The 19,533-nt window shown below is 43.8% G+C and overlaps 1 protein-coding gene across 1 annotated transcript in view; it reads right to left on the bottom strand.

Annotated features, from left to right (window-relative positions):
• LOC124789148 (cytochrome P450 4C1-like) overlaps positions 1-19,533 on the bottom strand; it is a 125,633-nt gene that overhangs the window by 12,348 nt on the left and 93,752 nt on the right. Inside the window, exons 4-5 of the mRNA XM_047256442.1 lie at positions 19,043-19,264; positions 1,323-1,523 (exon numbers count right to left, since the gene is read on the bottom strand). Of these exons, the coding sequence (XP_047112398.1) occupies positions 1,323-1,523; positions 19,043-19,264 (423 nt within the window). The remainder of the gene's footprint in view (positions 1-1,322; positions 1,524-19,042; positions 19,265-19,533) is intronic.

Here is a 19,533-nt window from a genome sequence, read left to right on the forward strand (position 1 = left end):
GTGCTTAAACTCCGAAGAGTGTTCCTGGAGCCACTCTGTAGCAATTCTGGACATGTGGGGTGTCGCATTGCCCTGCTGGAATTGCCCAAGTCCGTTGGAATGCACAGTGGACATGAATGGGTGCAGGTGAACAGACTGGATGATTACCTCTAAGAGTCGTTTCTATACGTGTCAGGGGTCCCATCTTACTCCCACTGCACACGCCCTGCGCCATTACAGAGCCTCCACCAGCTTGAACAGTCCCCTGCTGACATGTAGTGTCTACGAATACATGAGGCTGTCTTCATACCCGTACACGTCCATCCTCTCGATACAATTCAAAACGAGACTAGTCCGACCAACATGTTTTCAGTCATAAACAGTACACTGTCGGTGTTGACGGGCACAGGCCAGGCGTAAAGCTTTGTGTCGTGCAGTCATCAAGGGTACAAGAGTGGGCCTTCGAGTCAAGAAAGGCCATATCGATGATGTTTCGTTGAATGGTTTGCAAGCTGAGACTTGTTGATGGCCCACTACTGAAATCTGCAGCAGTTTGCGGAAGGGTTGCTCTTCTGCCACGATGAAGGATTCTCTTTAGTCGTCGTTGGCCCCCATTGGTTCTGTTTGTGTGTATGGTGCACGATGCATTTTTACTGTTGACTACGCCATATGACTTCATTTCTCTTTTCACACAATATGTCGCACGTCGTTTTATTTTATATTTCCATTGCATGTAGTCCGCAGCTCGTGGTCTGCGGTAGCGTTCTCTCTTCGTGCGCACGGGGTCCCGGGTTCGATTCCCGGCGGGATCAGGAATTTTTAATTTTTCCTGCCCCGAGATGACTGGATGTTGTTGTGTTGTCTTCATTCTCATCATTCGTCCCCATTACGGTCGGAGGAAGGCAATGGCAACCCCCCCCCCCCCCCCCCTACGACCTTGCCTAGTCGGCAGGTACGGGTCTCCCGCATCGTCCCCTACGCTCCTCGGAGTATGGGACCTCATCATCATCATCATCGTATGTAATTTTCACGTTTCTTTTTGCTGCACGCTGTACTGGTTGAAAAACATCCTGTTTGTGGGGATGAGGGTTTAGATTTGTCGAAACCTAGCTAAAGTTTTGAATAAACGTTTGACATGCAACTGGTTCGCTGTATGACTACCCTTATATCCGTAATTCTACACTTGCTGACTACTGCCATGTTTAAGATTTTACCGAAAACAGTGTAAATCTGTCAGACAGCTCAGGGCGTGGTGCTGCCTGCGTGGTATCACAGTAAATGCCTGCAAAACGAAATAAAAGCTACAACTGCGTGCTATCCAGAGATGCTGTAGTATTCCATACCTTTACAATAGCGTCTATGACCGTGAGCCGGGAGAGATCGGCCGCAGTGGCTGGCCTGAGGTAGTCACCTCCAGAGCCGAACACGTCGTCCAGCTGCCTCTGCGCCGCGTCCTGCCACTCTGGGTGCAGCCCGAGCAGCGCCAGTGTGAAGCCTATGGAGGCTGCCGTCGTCTCCACGCCGGCCACAATGAGGGTGCGTATCTGAAACAAAAAAAAAGGAGGCCACGGTTAGTGTCCTATCGGCTTCATAGGACAGGCAAGGGTGTGGGCGTCTCAATTTTCCAATGAACGAATTAGTTAAAAATTAAAAGCTCAGTGTATTCACTGTGTCGGGTATACTGGTGAGAAAAATAATGAGACTGACAGCACTGCGACCGAGCTGGTAACGCCCTGTGTGTAGACCTGTGTGTTCAGCCCTTCCAGATGCCCAGCAAGAGCTTCAGCTTCGTAATACCATTACGTGATTTTGAGAGCGCCATTATCGGAGCTGTGTTTTTGTTATGTGTTACGAAAATCGAACAGCAGAGCTTAGAAAAACGTTACGCTATCAAGTTTCGTGTTAAACTTGAGGAATCCGAGGGTGTGATCCTTGAAAAGTTGAAACAAGCCTATGGGGGATATGGAAGCACAAGTTTATAGCTGGTGGCACAAATCATTTTTGGAAGTTCGAGAAGACGTTGAAGACAATAAGGATGACGGGTGATATGTTACACACTTTCAGCGAACATCAAATTTTGACCGGATACTTGCATATGATAAAGGTTTGCGCCAAAATAGTGCCGAAAATCTTCACAACTGAACAGAAGGGCAATCGTAGAAACGTGTGTGTTGCTGTCCTTGAGAGGACTGCCAGTGACCACGAATGGTTCAAGAATGAAATTTTCACTCTACAGCGGAGTGTGCGCTGATATGAAACTCCCTGGCAGATTAAAACTGTGTGCCGGACCGAGACTCGAACTCGGGACCTTTGCCTTTCTGGTGAAGTGCTCTACCAACTGAGCTACCCAAGCACGACTCACGCCGCCTCCTCACAGCTTTAATTCTTCCAGTACCTTGTCTCCTACCTTACAAACTTCACACAAGCTTTCCTGCGAACCTTGCAGGATATTGCGGAGACATGGCTTAGCCACAGCCTGGGTGTTGTTTCTAGAATGAAATTTTCACTCTACAGCGGAGTGTGCGCTGATATGAAACTTCCTGCCAGATTAAAATTGTGTGACGGACCGAGACTTGAACTCGGGACCTTTGCCTTTCGCGGGCGAGTGCTCTACCAACGAATAGTTCAGTCAGGTGATCACAAGTGATGAATCCTGGATTTATGAGTACGATCCTCAGACAAAGCGGCAGAGTGAGGAGTGACACACAGATATATCTCCTCAACCGGAAAAGGCTCGAATGAGCTCATCAAAGAGCAAACCAATGCTTATTTGCTTTTTTGACGTTAGGTGTGTCGTGCATAAAGAATCTGGTCGTCCAGGAAAAATTGTCAACCCAGTGTTTTACAAAGATGTACTTTAAAGGCTCAGTAAGAAAGATTAATTGAGTGAGATCAGATATTGCAGACAAGTGGATGTTGCTTCATGACAACGCCCCATGGGACACGGCCACTTCTGTCACGGAATTTTTGACCTCAAAAGGCGCTCCTGCAGCTCTACAGCCTGGTCTGAGTCCTTGTGACTTTTGTATTTCCCCAGAATGTTTTGTAAAGAAATAGAGTAAATGATGATTTACATCTGTGTGATATTCTGTATAATGCAGGAGGCACAATACCTTATAATTTCGAAAAGACTCAAGAGAAAGGCAGAAAAGCACACATGCAAACATCACCAAACACATTCGTGTAAACAAATGCACAAATGCACTTGAAAATACGAATACGTTCTCGAAACGCGTTGTGCAAAGCAGCGAAAAATGAGTAACATGTGCTGTTTTCATTATTTAAAACAGACATATGTCTATTAATTCCCATTATTACAAGGTAGTTCATCTTTCTCTATTTATGGACGTGATGTAAGACTTCATGTTGCACTTTATTGCTATGGCCTTCCTTAAGCAGGCGATCTGCAAAATCGGAGTCTCCTTTCCTAAGTTTCCAACGGCTACGCTGTCACTTCAAGTGTATGCATATAGTCCTACCAGACTGACCAATTTAAAATTTGCCACAATTGCAAGCGATTTTGCATGTTACACTCTTTTCCAAAGTTACCTTTGCGTAAAAAGTGACCAAAACTGTTGCACTCACAAAATCATGTTTCAAAATTCGTGGATTTAAGCTTTGTGGCTACGTTCAGAGAGACTTTTCCTAATATGGAATTCCACATTACTTACTGAGTACTAGGGATGGTGGATTGAGAACCGGGTGAAGAATAATGCGCCTGTCTTTGTTTTCTGTGTGTCATGGAGTCCACCAAGGCAGGAGAGTAGCCACTGTTCGATGATATTCGTTTGATTGTATTTAATTGAATTTGCAAGTTGCCATCAATCATGGTGATGGATATCAGATGGTGTATAATTGATTGGAAGGCAGCATGTTTACGGTCACCGGGAGTTGGGAATTGGCAGGTATTGCAATATATGTGACGGCGGTTTCCTATGGATCTTGAAAGTATGTAGACAGCCGCGGTGGCCGTGCGGTTCTAGGCACTTCAGTCCGGAACCGCGTGACTGCTACGGTCGCAGGTTCGAATCCTGCCTCGGGCATGGATGTGTGTGATGTCCTTAGGTTCGTCTGTCAAAAGATTAAGTCTCCGAGAATGTTACCAATTCTAGAACGAGCAGACGGCTGCACGACAGAAAACTGGCAACAACCTGCGTGATTACTGATGGACACACTCTTTCCAGATGACAAGGCAGAAGATGAATTTGATGAACATCGAATTAAGGAACAAAAGTATGGAAGCATACTGTGGCGGCGGGATAGTTCGTCCTGTTTCGGAAGAGGAAGTGAGGGAAGGAAACCTGAAACTGAAAAGGAAGAAATCATCTTGTCCTAAAGACATCCCTGCTGATGTTCTATATGCCCTTCATACGCACATATGTTTATATAAGTGCCGACTCTACAACGCGCGTTTACTGCAGAGAAGAATACCAGGTAGACGAAAGCACACATTATTACCTAGAAAAACGCTGAAGACAAGATACTTTAGCTCCAAGTCCTACAGACCAATTTGTCTTCTCGGTACCTTAGAGAACATTCTGGAGAAACTTCTACGTGTTGGACTTCAAGAGAAAAGATTTCTTCATGGAACCAGCTGCCCACAATATGGTTTCAGAAGGGAAAAGTCAACAGAAGACTGTAAATGAGGCTGTAACAGTTGCAAAATACGCTCCGTATAAATTTGTTGTAGCCATAATAATGGTCGTAGCCGACGCCGATGCCGACCTTCAGTGGCCAGCACTCAGGGATTTGAACTGCACACGAGCGCTATACTACTGTTCTAACAACTACTGCCAAAACAGGAGCACCTCTGCCGTGCCAAGGAGAAACCCTTACAAAATACGAGGGTTGTCCAGAATGTAAGTTCCGATCGGTCGCGAAATGGAAACCACTGGGAAAATCCTGAAAGCTTTGCACAGACGTGTTGGGCAGTGTCTCTAGTATGCCCGTAGATCGTGTCGCGTCGCTCTTTTCAGTTTTGTGTAAACAGTTAGCACGTAAAGATGCGTAGGGTTCAAATGGTTCAAATGGCTCTGAGCACTATGGGACTTAACATCTTAGGTCATCAGTCCCCTAGAACTTAGAACTACTTAAACCTAACTAACCTAAGGACATCACACACATCCATGCCCGAAGCAGGATTCGAACCTGCGACCGTAGCAGTCCCACGGTTCCGGACTGAAGCGCCTAGAACCGCACGGTCACCGCGGCCGGCTGATGCGTAGGGAATAGCGTCTCCCGCCAAGTATGAGGGCCTGGTTAGAGATTTCGCCTGTCTCACGCAGCCCACATAACACAACTGTCGAGCAGTTCCTTCTTCAAGCCAATTCTCGGCCGCACACTGCTGGGGCAATGAAGACGCTCCTGCAGCGTTAGCGACGAGAAGTGTTTGATTACCCACAATACAGCCCGTGAGTCTCATGTCTGCTCACAAGAACCTATGGTTATGAAGCCAGAAGTTTTCCACAGACAACGTGCTGCATATCAGTGCACATAACTGGCCGAAAACACAGGCGGCTGCTTTTTATGTCGAGGGTATTGGAAAGTTGATACAACACTACGACAAAACTCGTAGTTGGAGCGGCAACTATGTAGTAAAGTAGATGGAAGGTGTAGCTAACTGTTGCAAATAAAACGTTTCTGGTTTTCACTGTAGTTTCCATTTCGCGACCAATCGGAACTTACTTTCTGGACAACCCTTGTAAATCTCGAAAGGCCGCCCACAAGAATCCGTAAGTGTCCCAGTCTTCTGAGATCTGGTACTTGACCCGGTATTAAGAAAGCTGCAGGGTAACGAAGAGGCCGTAGGAGTCGTGGCGTATGCCGACAAACTGATGATCCTTGTGAAGGGAGACTCCCTAAGTAGCCTGGAAGATGGATTTAACATAGTCCTTCAACAATTACATCAGTGGTGTCAAGGAGTCGTGGTGGTGGAGGTGGTGGAGATGGTTGTATGGGCGCACGATGACAAGGTCTTTAGCACCCGCTCAGTAACAGACTGAGACGGTGTCAAGAAAATACTCAGAACATGGAGATAAAAGAGAACCAAAAACATAGGTAACAAGGTTGGAAAAATATGTGCCTACCCACACCGCAACCTGGGACGAAACACGTCGCCAGCAGTAAAAGATGGACAACATAAGAAGAAAGTGGTAGAGGGGGTTAAAACAATATAGCAGATGAAAGTGGCTGGCTGACCGCAAGGAAAAAAGGGAGGAGCCAGCCACTTCGCAATGCACTAAAACCTCCAGCCTAAAAGTTTAGGCCAGAGTCCAGACACATCACAAAACTTTAAAACCCTAGACACACACGTCTCATCATTAGCTAAAGCACAGGGCAGATCCCCATCAACTTGTGCTTCTGCCCTTGCATCACGATATAAAATGCAGTCTGTTAAAATGTGCCGGACAGAGATGTGGACACCACAAGCATCACAAAGCGGGGGATCCTCCCGCCGTAATAGAAAGCTATATGTGAGAGGACAGTGCCCAATCCGAAGACGCGTGAGGGTCACTTCCTCCCGCCTGAGCAATTTGTGGAGTGCAGAAATGACAGACTGGAAGGGAATAGGACACTGGACCACATCCTGCTCTCTGCAGGCCTCCTTGGCAGCCCGATCGGCCTGTTCATTGCCCCATATTCCTACATGGCCAGGCACCCAGCAGAAGGATACCTCCTTACCCCGCCGTTGGAGCAAGTACAGTTGGTCATATTTCAGCTGGACCATCTCCTCAGTTGGGTACAGATTCTGCAATGATTGTAAGGCACTAAGAGAAACGGAGCAGAGGAGAAATCGATTGCCCCAAACACGATTCAACTGCTCCAGTGCCTTCAGGATCGCGTGGAGCTCCGCTGCGAAGAGGGCATATTCATCAGGGAGCTGAATCCGGGTAACATGATCAGGGAACACTTTTGTCTGATGCAACTGAAAAGATCACGTACGTGTTGTTAAAAGGGAACCAATTAAGAGATCATATCACGAAATTAAGCAACAGGTCTATAAATAGAAAGTTCGTCACCAGATACCTACGTGTCCTCCTGGACGTGTGACAAAATAATGATGTACAATTGAAGAACTGTGCAACAGAGGCAGGAACCTGGTGAACAAAACTGGTAGGCCAGATACGCTTTTAACCTACCGATGCTAACAATAAGTTCGTATCGAAACGCTACTCCAATTACAATCACGGAATACTGTTCGAGTGCTTGGGAGCACAGACTTCTGGTCGTAACACTGTACGGGTAGTTAGCAGGGTGTAATGCGTGCAACTTCTTATGTTGTCGGGAGCTTTTGGTACCGTGTCAATTGAGGCGTTGCAGCTAACACTTGGCAAATGTTACTCGATCTCCAGGTATGGAAAAAAAAGAAGCGACGCATTGGCTAAGGAGGGAACATCCTGAAAAGCAGAGTTTAATACGAATACGGACCACAAGAAAGCATCAATTTCAGAGCCATATCCTCCATCGGTGGCAGAAATAGTGGAACGATGCGAAAGCGACGAGGCGCACCTATGTTCTCCTGCCACATAGAAAACAGACTGGAACGAGGCACCTGAATCCTTCAAGAAGCCTGACCCCCTTCTTGCATTACACCACTACTGGCACCGAATTGGTGGAATACAAACTTCTGCTTGCGGCTGCAGTGAAGAAGGCACACAAGGACACACTGTCTGGGGATGCCCGTTGAATGCCGATGTTGTTCGGCAATAACCGAATTAGCATGAAAGACTCGGTATGAAGGAGATACTGCGTTGGGAAACAGAATGGCGAATACCGGACAATATTGCCGACGCCATTTTAAGAAAAGGCTTGGATAGCGCGTTACTTTATCAGTCAAAACCCGTCTGCTGCACTGCAGGACGCTGCGATGGAATATGGAGGAGCAATGCGGTGAACCAGTTGAGGTCAACACTTGCGGTAGGCGAACGGCCAACCACTCGTGCACGATGATCGTAACAATCAGGGAACCGACAGACAACGGAAGAGGCAGATGAAACGCCCTTCACAGCTCCTAAAGAAACCGCGGAGTGTGGCTATGGCACGGGTAGTGCTGAGTGCGTTTTAGAAGGTGACAAATAAAAATGGTTCACATGGCTCTGAGCACTATGGGACTTAACTTCTGAGGTCATCAGTCACCAAGAACTTAGAACTAATTAAACCCAACTGACCTAAGGACATCACACACATCCATGCCCGAGACAGGATTCGAACCTGCGACGGTAGCGGTCACGCGGTTCCAGACTGTAGCGCCTAGAACTGCATTGCCACCGCGGCCGGCTCTGTATTTGAATACGCATGCCTATACCAGTGTCTTTGCCGCTTCAGTGTATATGACCATTTTTCACTAGATACTGTCACTATTTCCAGCCGTTCAGAGACTTACGGAGACGTTTCCTGTTCCGAAATCCTTCTTCCTGTCACCCTCCCCCCTCGCCGCTCCCCCGCGCCACCCCAAAGGAAAAAAAGACGCTAGTAGCCCTCAGTAATTTTTTTATGGTATCTATCAATTAGATAAATGTAGGACGTATCCGGTCTTTTATCGGTGTTTTCCATAATTATATCAGCCACTCTGTCATTTTATTTATGTACTATATTCCCTTCTGCCTTCCTCGCTGTCTTAACTTAGGCGTCACCTTCACCTAAATATCTTCATTAAAATCTGAAATTGTGTTCACCGAAATAACCTCCTCTAGTCAAATCACAAAATGAACTGAGAGGTACAAATGAAATCCATTAGAAGAAAACACTACAAATTATTTGTAAAATAACGAAGTTTTTAACTATCTTCAATTTTTAACTTTATTTCAAATACAATAAAGGGATGCGAGGTGTATCATGTTTACAGTAGAGGGCAGTAACAGCAGAACGGCTCGGTAAGCAGAGTTCATTGACTTGGAACGCGGGCTGGTCACTGAAACACAACAAAACCGTCTGGCATTTCAGCTCTTCTAAAACTGCCGAGTCAGTTGTTGCTGCTGTGATCGGGAAGTAGAAACCTGAAGGAACAGCCACATATAAGCGAAGACCAGGTAGACGTCTTGCGATCTGAGGGTTACAAACTTCATTAAGCGGTGACAAATAAGAACTGATATTATAACAGTAGTGGACATAGGACTTTGTAGTAGGTTTAGTTTATATTAGTGGCAAAATTAGTTACGGTGATGGGAAGTGCTTGGCCCAAGTGCTACTACTCACTGCCTGGCAGCAAAACGTGGTAGATATGCTAATGTCTTAATGCAGAACCGACTTACACTAGAAAAAATTAATTCCAGTTTTGGCCACTGGGTCGAAAGCTGCCGCTGCACACAGTTTGTATGGTTGTATGACATTCACACTGTCCCTTGATAAGCTGTAACATGAGTGAACAGTATGGGTATCAATAAGACAGACCATATACTGTTAGTAAAACTGTTTTACATGGACAGCGGCAATTGCACTGCTGTGGTGAGAGAATATCGCGAACTGAAAGGTCTGAGGAGTGTCATCACGTCAAATGGCTTAAAAAATATTGTACTGAAATTCGGAAACATAGGTGAGCTTGGTGTGGCACCTGTAACAACAAGGCGTTCTATTCACGAGGTTGCTGTTGCTGTAACTGACCGTGCAGTATGTGGTCCGGATAGAGCTTGTGCTCATGCAGAGTCACGGGAATTGGCCTACCCATCGTCAACAGTGCGGAAAGTTTTGTGGTCTATTTTACACTGGTACTTGTACAAGATCCAGACGGTGCAACAATTGAAACCTCATGATGTACAACTACGTTTTGAATTTGCTCTTCGGTTCGTGGCACGTATCGAAGTTGATGACATAGGGGCAGGACAATATTCTATGGAGTGACGAGGCACCTTCTGCATTGTAGTGTGCAGTGAATATACAGGACTGCCTAATTTGGGACACCGATAAACTGCATATTGTGCAAAAGGAGGCATTGCACTCATCGTTTGGGACTGTGTGTGGATTCACAAGCACCTTTATTATCGGTCTGTTCTTCTTTGAAGAGAACAAACCCAGAAGTCCTGTCAGGTGTACCGTGATGTCTGCACATTATCGAGACCTCCTTGTGCGGTATGTGTTTATTGCTTTGGGAGAGAACAACTGCATGGAAACCTTTGTTTTCATGCAACATGGAGCAACACCTTATGTCGCTCGCCCAATGACAGATATGCTAATGCAACCGTCCACGAACGTGTTACCTCCAGAGGTTTCCCAGATGCAATATCACTTGATCTAAAAACATACGAATTTTGGCCCTGGGGAAATATAAAAACGCGTTAACCAGTGACATCTTCAGTCTCTAGCTGATCTACAGGGCAGTACACAAGAACCCATTGTTCAGATTCAACCTAAATAGCTGCGAGCAACTGCTGATCATGTCATTGCATGGATACAGCATCTCGTTAATGTCTCCAGTGCTCAAATTGAACAAATCGTGTTAGCAACTGTTAATAATAACATCAACTTTACGCCTTTCTCACATGTTTGCTTTTTTATGTCCATGTCCCATCTCTAATCCATTACATTTGGAAACTTTTCTATAAATATTTTTTGCATTCACAGTGCCAGATTTGTACCTCGTGGTCAAAATGCCAACTAAGTATTTTTCCAGCGTAAATCGCTTCCACATTAACACATCAGAATATGTACCAAGTTTCGCTGCTGTACGATAATTACTGCCGGCAATGGATCTCTGTGAGTGGCTGCACTTTTATTTGTAATAACCTGGTATTATGTTGGATGTAATGATGTACAGAAAAAAATTTGTTGACAGTACTAATTTGTGTAAGAATGAAGACAGTCTGTGTTTGAATAACAGGTAACAGGCACGGAGGCATTACTGTTATAAATGGATTAATAATAATAGTAGTATGGGCACTGCTCCGTTGGTCAGTTCGTACGAACAGTTGTGACATAACATTCCTCAATGTACTGTGTGGTCGTCCTCATAGCAGCTAGGAACGGCAAAGCATCTGATGGTAGGAGGCCTAGCCTGGCACTGATGAATTGGTTTTGCGTGATAAATGATAATTAAATCAAGACCCTAAGCTGTCGACAGGCGTTGATATACATCAACGGGGACAATAGAAAATGTGTGCCCCGACCGGGACTCGAACCCGGGATCTCCTGCTTACACACTCATTGCTCGCGGCAGACAATCTTACCGAGTCCCTTAAGAGTTCGGGCAATGCGTGTGCATCCAGCACAGAAGGAGGAGGTCAGTGGCTGGTTAGCCTTAACTATACGAACATGGTATCTGTTCTTTCGAACATGTTCGAAAGAACAAATACCACCTTCATATATTTTCCATGATGTGTCGACAGCGGTTTGTGTTCCGAACTGACTAGGCTGGCCCAAGGTCTGGTGACAATCCCATGCCGGCAAGTGACCTGGAGCACATGTTGGAAATAAGCTAGCAAAAAGTCGTGGCATGATACAACACTTTCAAGAGGAAAGGTATTAGCAGGAGTGAGAAATGACTATTGAGGATGCCTTCATTCCGTTCCTGAGGTAGGCTGCTTGGAACGCCAGGTGTTAAAATAATTTTCGTGGAGCATCAACGAGTTGATGTTCGTGTACAGAATGATGTAGATTCTCAGTGGCTGGACGTTAAGTATGTACGTAAGTTATAATGTATGTGGTTCTTCCACATTAATGATGAACACTCTGCCGCAAGCCCGTCTTGGCAGCCGCGCGGTCAGCGCGGCCCATTGCTAACCAAAGGGGTCCGAGTTCAGTTCCCAGCCACGCAGGATTTTGTCGCTTCTGCGACTGATTGTTGTGTCGTCCTTACGTTTGTATCGACATAACCGGCACTGTATGTGGGCTTTCGTAAGGCCAATAAACTGAAAGGAAAAAAGAAAAAAAAAGCATTGGCTTGTGGTGAAAAAACGTTGCATCACTGTGAGAGATACAGAGGAGAGTGAGTGTGCTGGGACTTACCCCAGCGCCACGTCATTATAACGCGCCGGTGGTTAGCATAAAAAGGATTGCACCTTAAGCTAAGAGTGAAATTAGAAATTAAAATAAATTTTCCAAACATTGTCAGTGAATGTTTCAGTATATTAATGTTAACATTGTGAAATCTCAGAATAACATAATGAATATATTTCCCTAAAGAAATTATTTTAAGAAAAAACTAAGTGGCGCTATATAATGAAGCTTATGCATAATAGATTAAGTATCATTTCGGTTCGTAATAGAAAGTTCTACTGATAGCACTCAGTTACAATAATGCTATAATACAGCTGTACCAAGTTTCAAGAATTTATTATAAATAACTATGAATACGAGAACTCTTAAAGAGGCAGTTCAGAGGTCATATTCTACTGTTGGTTCCATTCTAGCAAGTCTAGCAGATAAAGTCTAAATGCAGCCGAGCTAAAACTTTTTCAGTAACTAAAGCAAACTTAACTCCATTCATATAAAAATTAAGAAGATTGTAAACTGTTTAACGACAAAGGTATTAAGTAATACGTGTCCGAGTAAGGAACCATTTAGATTCTGACACCTGTGGCTAGAGCGATCGACAGGACATGTTCCGTTCAGCAGTCCGCTGCACACATATACACTATTTGATCAAAAGTATCCGGACACCAGGCTGAAAATGACTTACAAGTTCGTGGCGCTCTCCATCGGTAATGCTGGAATTCAATATCGTGTTGGCGCACCCTTAGCCTTGATGACAGCTTTCACTTTGGCAGGCTGAAAGGTTACTTGGGGAATGGCATCCGATTCTTCACGGAGTGCTGCACTGAGTGGAGGGGTCGATGTCGGTCGGTGAGGCCTGGCACGAAGTCGGTGTTTCAAAACATCCCAAAGGTGTTCTACATGTTGAGGTCAGGACTCTGTGCAGGCCAGTCAATTACAGGGATGTTATTGTCGTGTAACCAATCCGCCATAGGCCGTGCATTATGAACAAGTTCTCGATCGTGTTGAAAGATGCAATCGCCATCCTCGAATTGCTCTTCAACAGTGGGACGCAAGAAGATGCTTAAAACATCAATGTAGGCTTTTGCTGTGATAGTGCCACGCAAAACAACAAGGGGTGCAAGCCCCTTCCATGAAATACACCACCACACCATAACACCACCGTCTCCGAATTTTGCTGTTGACACTACACACGCTGGCAGACGACGTTCACCGTCCATTCGCCATACCCACACCCTGCCATCGAATCGCCACATTGTGAACCGTGATTCATCACTCCACACAACGTTTTTTCACTGTTCAGTCGTCCAATGTTTACGCTCCTTGCACCCAGCGAGGCGTCGTTTGGCAAACTTAGAATCATTTTCTGATGGTGATGTAATTGAAGCTGGAGTCAAAAAGGGAAATGTAGAATTAAGAGAATTATAGGATAATAAAACTGACTTCAATATATCTAGCCGGCCGCGGTGGCCGAGCGGTTCTAGGTGCTTCAGTCCGGAACCGCGCGACTGCTGCGGTCGCAGGTTCGAATCCTGCCTTGGGCATGGATGTGTGTGATGTCCTTAGGTTAGTTAGGTTTAAGTGGTTCTACGTTCTAGGGGACTTATGACTTCAGATGTTAAGTCTCATAGTGCTCAGAGCCATTTGAACCATTTGAGTCAATATATCTGAAATACAACACAGTTAGGAAAAGCTAGAAACTACTTTGAAACCGGCTGAAATGCCAAGTGGCACGGTAGAGGCACCAAATTAGATGAAATTACTATTTTCTAAACTTGAACTGAACAATAAGATGAACTCAAACAGCAAACACTTAAACAGTAAGACTGAGTCTATCAGTAAGGAACTAAAGAACAGTAGTAAAGTACTAAAGGATGAAATGATCTCCAACTTGAATAGCTTAAATTAGATAATTGATTCTAACATCATGACCTGCAAGTCAAAGTAAACTAAAAATTGGAAATTTATGGTAAGTTTCTATGGGACCAAACTGCTGAGGTCATCGGTCCTAGGCTTACACACTCTTTAATGTAACTTATGCAGTCTTATGCTGAGACAACACACACACCCATGCCCGAGGGAGGACTCGAACCTCCGACGGAGGGACCCTCGCAAACCGTGGCAATACGGCCAAGACCGCGCGGCTACCTCGCGGGGCAACGGCTAACTAAATTGTGTAACGGAAATTAGTGAAATGCGCAAACATTTCAAAGAAGCACATGATCTTCTGGGATGGAGATTATCGGAAAGAAGAGGCAATGAATCCAAACTTTGCTCTAATCGATTTGAGAAAGTAAGTAAAATGGTTGAAATGGTTCAAATGGCTCTGAGCACTATGGGACTTAACTTCTGAGGTCATCAGTCCCGTAGAACTTAGAACTACTTAAACATAACTAACCTAAGGACGTCACACACATCCATGCCTGAGGCAGGATTAGAACCTGCGACCGCAGCGGTCGCGCGGTTCCTGACTGTAGCGCCTAGAACCGCTCCGCCACTCCAGCCGGCAGTAAATAATAAAGTAAACGCCTGTGGAGAAGGATATTAAGGAAGTGAAGTCGGATCATGCGAAATTATTTGAGGATGCTGATAAAAATTATTCTAACAGACTGGAGGCAGTAGAACTACACGTAGAAGAACTAAATACTCGTATTACTAACATAGAAAATAGAGTAACCTCTGGTAGCTCTTGTAATACTTCTGCGCATCATGTCGCTTCAGCTGACGCCGCTTCCATCGGATGTTGTCAATTTTCGAGTTTTGATGCAGACAGACAAATTTACCCATTAGAATTCTGGGATAATTTTGAAATTTTGAGGATTTTGCATGCTCAGAACGTGAGAAAATTTCTTTCAGAAGAAGTCATTTGTCAGGAGATGCCTTGCGATGGTCAGTTGACGTAATTATTATATGTAATACTCTTTTTGAATTTAAAACTGCATTTATTAATGAGTACCGGTCACACAACAAACAAAACGATATTTTGAGGAGTTTTAGAGTGGTAAAATGTTTAATCCAAGTCGTGAATCAGTTAAAGAGTTCTCTAGAAAGTGGATTTCACAGATGTCACATCTGACAGAAAAGATGAAGCAGGGAATGATTATTATTGGATTAGAAGGTGAGCTGCCTTGGTATTGGCAGAAGAGAACCTTTTCCGCACCAAGATATAATGTTGATAGATTCACTGAGTATCTGCAGCGAGTAGAAAGAGTACCTTGCTGTTGAGGAGTAGGTGCAAAATAACAATAGGTCTTCTAACAATCATGTAAACAAGAGAAATAATGACAGTGGAAGTGTGAATGTGGGAAGTGTTGAGGTTCAGAACACTCTACCTAATTATCGTGGTCAAGGCCGTCGTAGAGGAAGAGGAGGTAGACAGCCACTGCGATTTCGCATCAATTACTATGCCAGGGGCTGAAATGTAGATAATGTGCCGTCAAGACGAGATGGGGAGCCGAATGCTAGCCAATCTGATATTGAATTAAATGAACATAGCAGACCGCGTTTGGGAATCAAAATACCGTCACGAGGAAACGTGGTCACCAGGTGAAAATAGTAACACAACCAGTAAAAAAACACAGACTTGTCAATCAGTCAGCACACACAAACCGATAGCAGGTATGACAAAATAGGAACATACGGTACCAATAGTATGCTAAACCACTCTGATTATCTAGTTGACATCATTTTGGACACATTAGAAAAATGGGTCAAGAAGGAAAAACAAAACTCTACAGATAATAGGAAGGAACAAATTAACTGGTTTGAATCAGATGAAGACGAAAATGAAGTAAAGGCTTACATCTTCGACAATAATGGCAATCTGAAGGCTAAAGTTTCGGTAGAGGAAGTAGAGTCAGTTTTGCAAGGTTCTGAGGAGGAGGAGTTGTTAGATAATGGGCGTAGCAGTGATAATGAAGTCAGGGAACCTGTTAGCTATATTGACTTGCCATAGTTGTAAAAGCCGACGACAGTATTGTAGATAGCAATGCAGGGATACAGTTGCTCAGAGGCAGAGAGCAGTTTAGCTGATGTGCGGCAAACGAAAGTAGAGGAAGTCGTCAGGTGCTTTGATATAAAATTGATGGACAGGTTGGAAAAGCCAACTGAAAATGTAGAGGTTGATGACCCCGTGAATCGGAGTGTGAATGTATTTCCAACTGAACAAAATTATTTTAGCTGGAAACAGATTGAAATGGGTTTATTAGAAGGCTTTATGAGGAATCTGTTCAAACTAGAATAACTAACCTTATTATAAAAACTAGCATCTCAGGAGTAACAGTGCGTTGTCTTCTTGATAGTGGCAGCAAAGCAAGTGCTTTGTCCCAAGTATCCTTTGATTCTATTCGTAATAAGAATGAGCTGTCATGAAAGAAGGGGTTTAAGAGCAATAGGTGCTACTGGAGAAGTTTCTAGATCCGTACAGCACGAGGCTTTGATACTGACTGGTATAGGTAACCTAATAATAGATCATCCCTTTTTAATCATTCTCAGTTTGTGTTGAAATGTTATTTGGTGCAGAACTTTTAACGAAATATCAAAAAAAGACTGACTTCGATCAGAGCCACTTGGTATTAACTTTAACAGATTCTCTTGTGATTACAGAGCCTATCATTGAAAATTATGTAGACTGTAATAATGAAGCATGGGTTCTGCCTATTAGAGTAATGAGGAATAAGGGATACTTGCAGGAGGGTATCGAATTTGGGAATAATGTGCAAGATGCTTATGAGGAGAAGAACTATATCTTCGAAGAAATAGAGCCTAAGGGACAGTGAATAGATCAAATTTCTGATAAGAGAGCCTTGGACAGAAAAAGATGACACGAAGCAAAATCTTTCCCCACTAGTTTTAACGTTGGTTAACTAGTACTAGTCAAAACTGAAGAAAAATCTGAGAAAAATTCATCGGAAACAAAGTAGCTTATGCACGTTTATCAAGGGCCATTCAGGATAAGAAGTAAGCCTCATGCAAATGTATACTGTTTGGAATACCCGAAAAGTAAGAGAGAACCAGATCTGGGAAACATTTTACGTCTGAAGCCTTTCAAAACTGACAGTAATAGGTTTCTGTAGGTAATCTGCCACTCTTTGGCGGATACACAGTTTGGCGTACTGCGTGGTTCCAGCTGGATGAAACTTTATTTCCCTTTCAAATTTTTTCTGTTCTGTCTAATGTAGGCAAGGAATATATACCTTCTTGTTGTACATATGCTATTAGTTTGTTATCTCTACCTAGTAAGTAAGAATGATTCACAAAAATGACTATACCCAAATGATGACTTACTTGCAATAGTAAATTATAAATGCTAAAATAACAATGGATAACTTTCGAGCACCAATGACAGAAAAATAAAGCTAAAGTAAAGAAATGACAAATTAGGTTCATAAACAGGATTAGTAACAGTAAAGTACAGAGACTTTGCTTTAACACCGGATTGCCACCCCTTTGCATGATTGCCTAGAGTGCTGAATTTCTGTGACTTTTTATGAAATAAGGTAAATAGGCGATTATACTTAATTTTAGATATAATGGGGAAACAATATAATAGAAATATGAAGATTCACCTAGAACCGCGGACGGGTCATTCCTGATCCCCCTTTTGCAGCCGCTATAACAATCACATTTTTCGTATACTTTCATGGTTATCGTTCGATTGCGTTTGGTCAACAATCACAATACTCCTTCTTATCTCACTGATTGATGACTTTGAAGTTTTACAGCAGGGGAAGAGAGGGAGAGCAGGTTGAAACATGTATGACTGCGTACGCAACTGTGCTTTGTTTCACGAAATACGGTCTTAGTAGTGCATTCCGACTGTATAAATAGTGCGTGCGACATATAAATTTATTATGGCCAAACTTCTACGAACAGAAGAGGACATTATAAATGTCCTAAATGAGATTTTGGATCATGAACCTGACGGCGAGCCGCTGGAGTCTTGTTCTGAGAAAGACTTACTGCCAATTGTAGTTCCAGATTTTTCATCAGAAAATGATGTTACTGCTCAGGATGTTCTACTGAATACTGATGAGGAAGGTGTGCATGTTTATGTGTGTGTTCTTATAATCATTACTGTTTATATATGTGCTGCATAGACACAGATTTCAATTGCAACACTTATGTTGTTGTTTTCTTGAGTTTTTACAATTCTTACATTGCATTTATGAAAGTGTGGTTTTTGCTCGAATATTTCACAATATACTGAAACCAGTATGTGCTGTATGTTGTAATAATAATTAGTACTATTACAGGAACAGCTCCCAAAAAGGCCAGGTCAGCTCGTGGCTGCAGGCGTCGTGAACAACGAAATGACCAAGGTTGTGGACTATATCAGTTTCCTTCAGGTAGACATGTCGTAACACCAGACGGAACGACCTGGAAAGTGAAATTTATGGCTGGAAGATATGGACAACAGAATATTTTCAAAGACTGTGCAGGACCATTTCTGCATGCACAACGAGAAGTGCTTGACATCTTATGATAACGGATAAAATTTTGAAACACGTTGCAAAATGCACTGGGACCGAAGCACGTCGAGTATTGGGTTTAATGATTGGAGCATGAACGTAGAAGACCTGGTAGCTATAGACAGCTAGAGACAGGTAGAGACCGTCAGTCAGTAGCGAGCCAGGGTGTGAATCAGACATTCAACAAAGCTACGATCCCCCTTGAAAATGTCCTCCTCAGATGGGGACGAAATGTCGGATTTTAAAGTGGAATCCCTCCGACCACGGCATAATAGCCCGGAATACTTTATAAATTATGAAACTCGCTGTATGGTTTAATTGAAGGAGGAGAGAGGAGAAAGGAACTGAAAGCGAAGGGACTGGTGATATCAACTGTATCAGGACTGTGTGGAGCATTAGCGGCGACGAGCGAAAATGTCTGCCAGAGCGGAATTCGAAGTCGTGATCACCTGTTAGTAGGCAGTTGCGTCAACCGGACTCTTTTTTTGTATCACAAACGCGCAGAGTGTCTCTGTACGCCTCACAGCCGACCCACACTCCCCCTGGGCGTCGCCTATCCCAATGTATCTGAACACTGTTAGCAAAATTTCATTTTATTCCACTGAAACTCATGGAAACCAGCCTATAGGTAAAGATATTCGTTAAAGTTTTTAAACACGAATACTCACCTCATTGTGTATTTCTTCTTCAGTCAAGTGCTGCCCTTGCTTCTGCTCCGAAAGAAAGTGGACCAAAGGAGTTGAACCGTCAGCCTTCATGTCTTCTCTTGCAATGGCGAGGCCGCGCTTCACTAGGCTTCTGAACTCCGCAATATTCCTCTTCACTGCCCGACCTTCTGCACTCAGCCACATGATGCCATTAATTGCCTTCCAGGGTCGGACAATTATTGCCTAAGGAATACACATGATCAGTTGCAACAGCTCAGTGTATTTATCATATGTGTAAAGCAAACTTAGAGTTACATTATGGCTTAAGGTGACCACATCGTAGTTCAGGTCGAAAAAAATCGAGTTTTGGTTTTCATCATCTTTCGATAGATTAAGGTTTTATTTAAATACTCTGAAAAATATTTTGCTGAAAATAATTATTTCGAGCATTTAAAGAGCATTTTCCTACCACGTATGTTTAGGTGCCACGCCCACTTTTCTGTCACCCACTT

Source organism: Schistocerca piceifrons, chromosome 3, assembly GCF_021461385.2.
Source record: "Schistocerca piceifrons isolate TAMUIC-IGC-003096 chromosome 3, iqSchPice1.1, whole genome shotgun sequence".
Lineage (NCBI taxonomy): Eukaryota > Metazoa > Arthropoda > Insecta > Orthoptera > Acrididae > Schistocerca > Schistocerca piceifrons.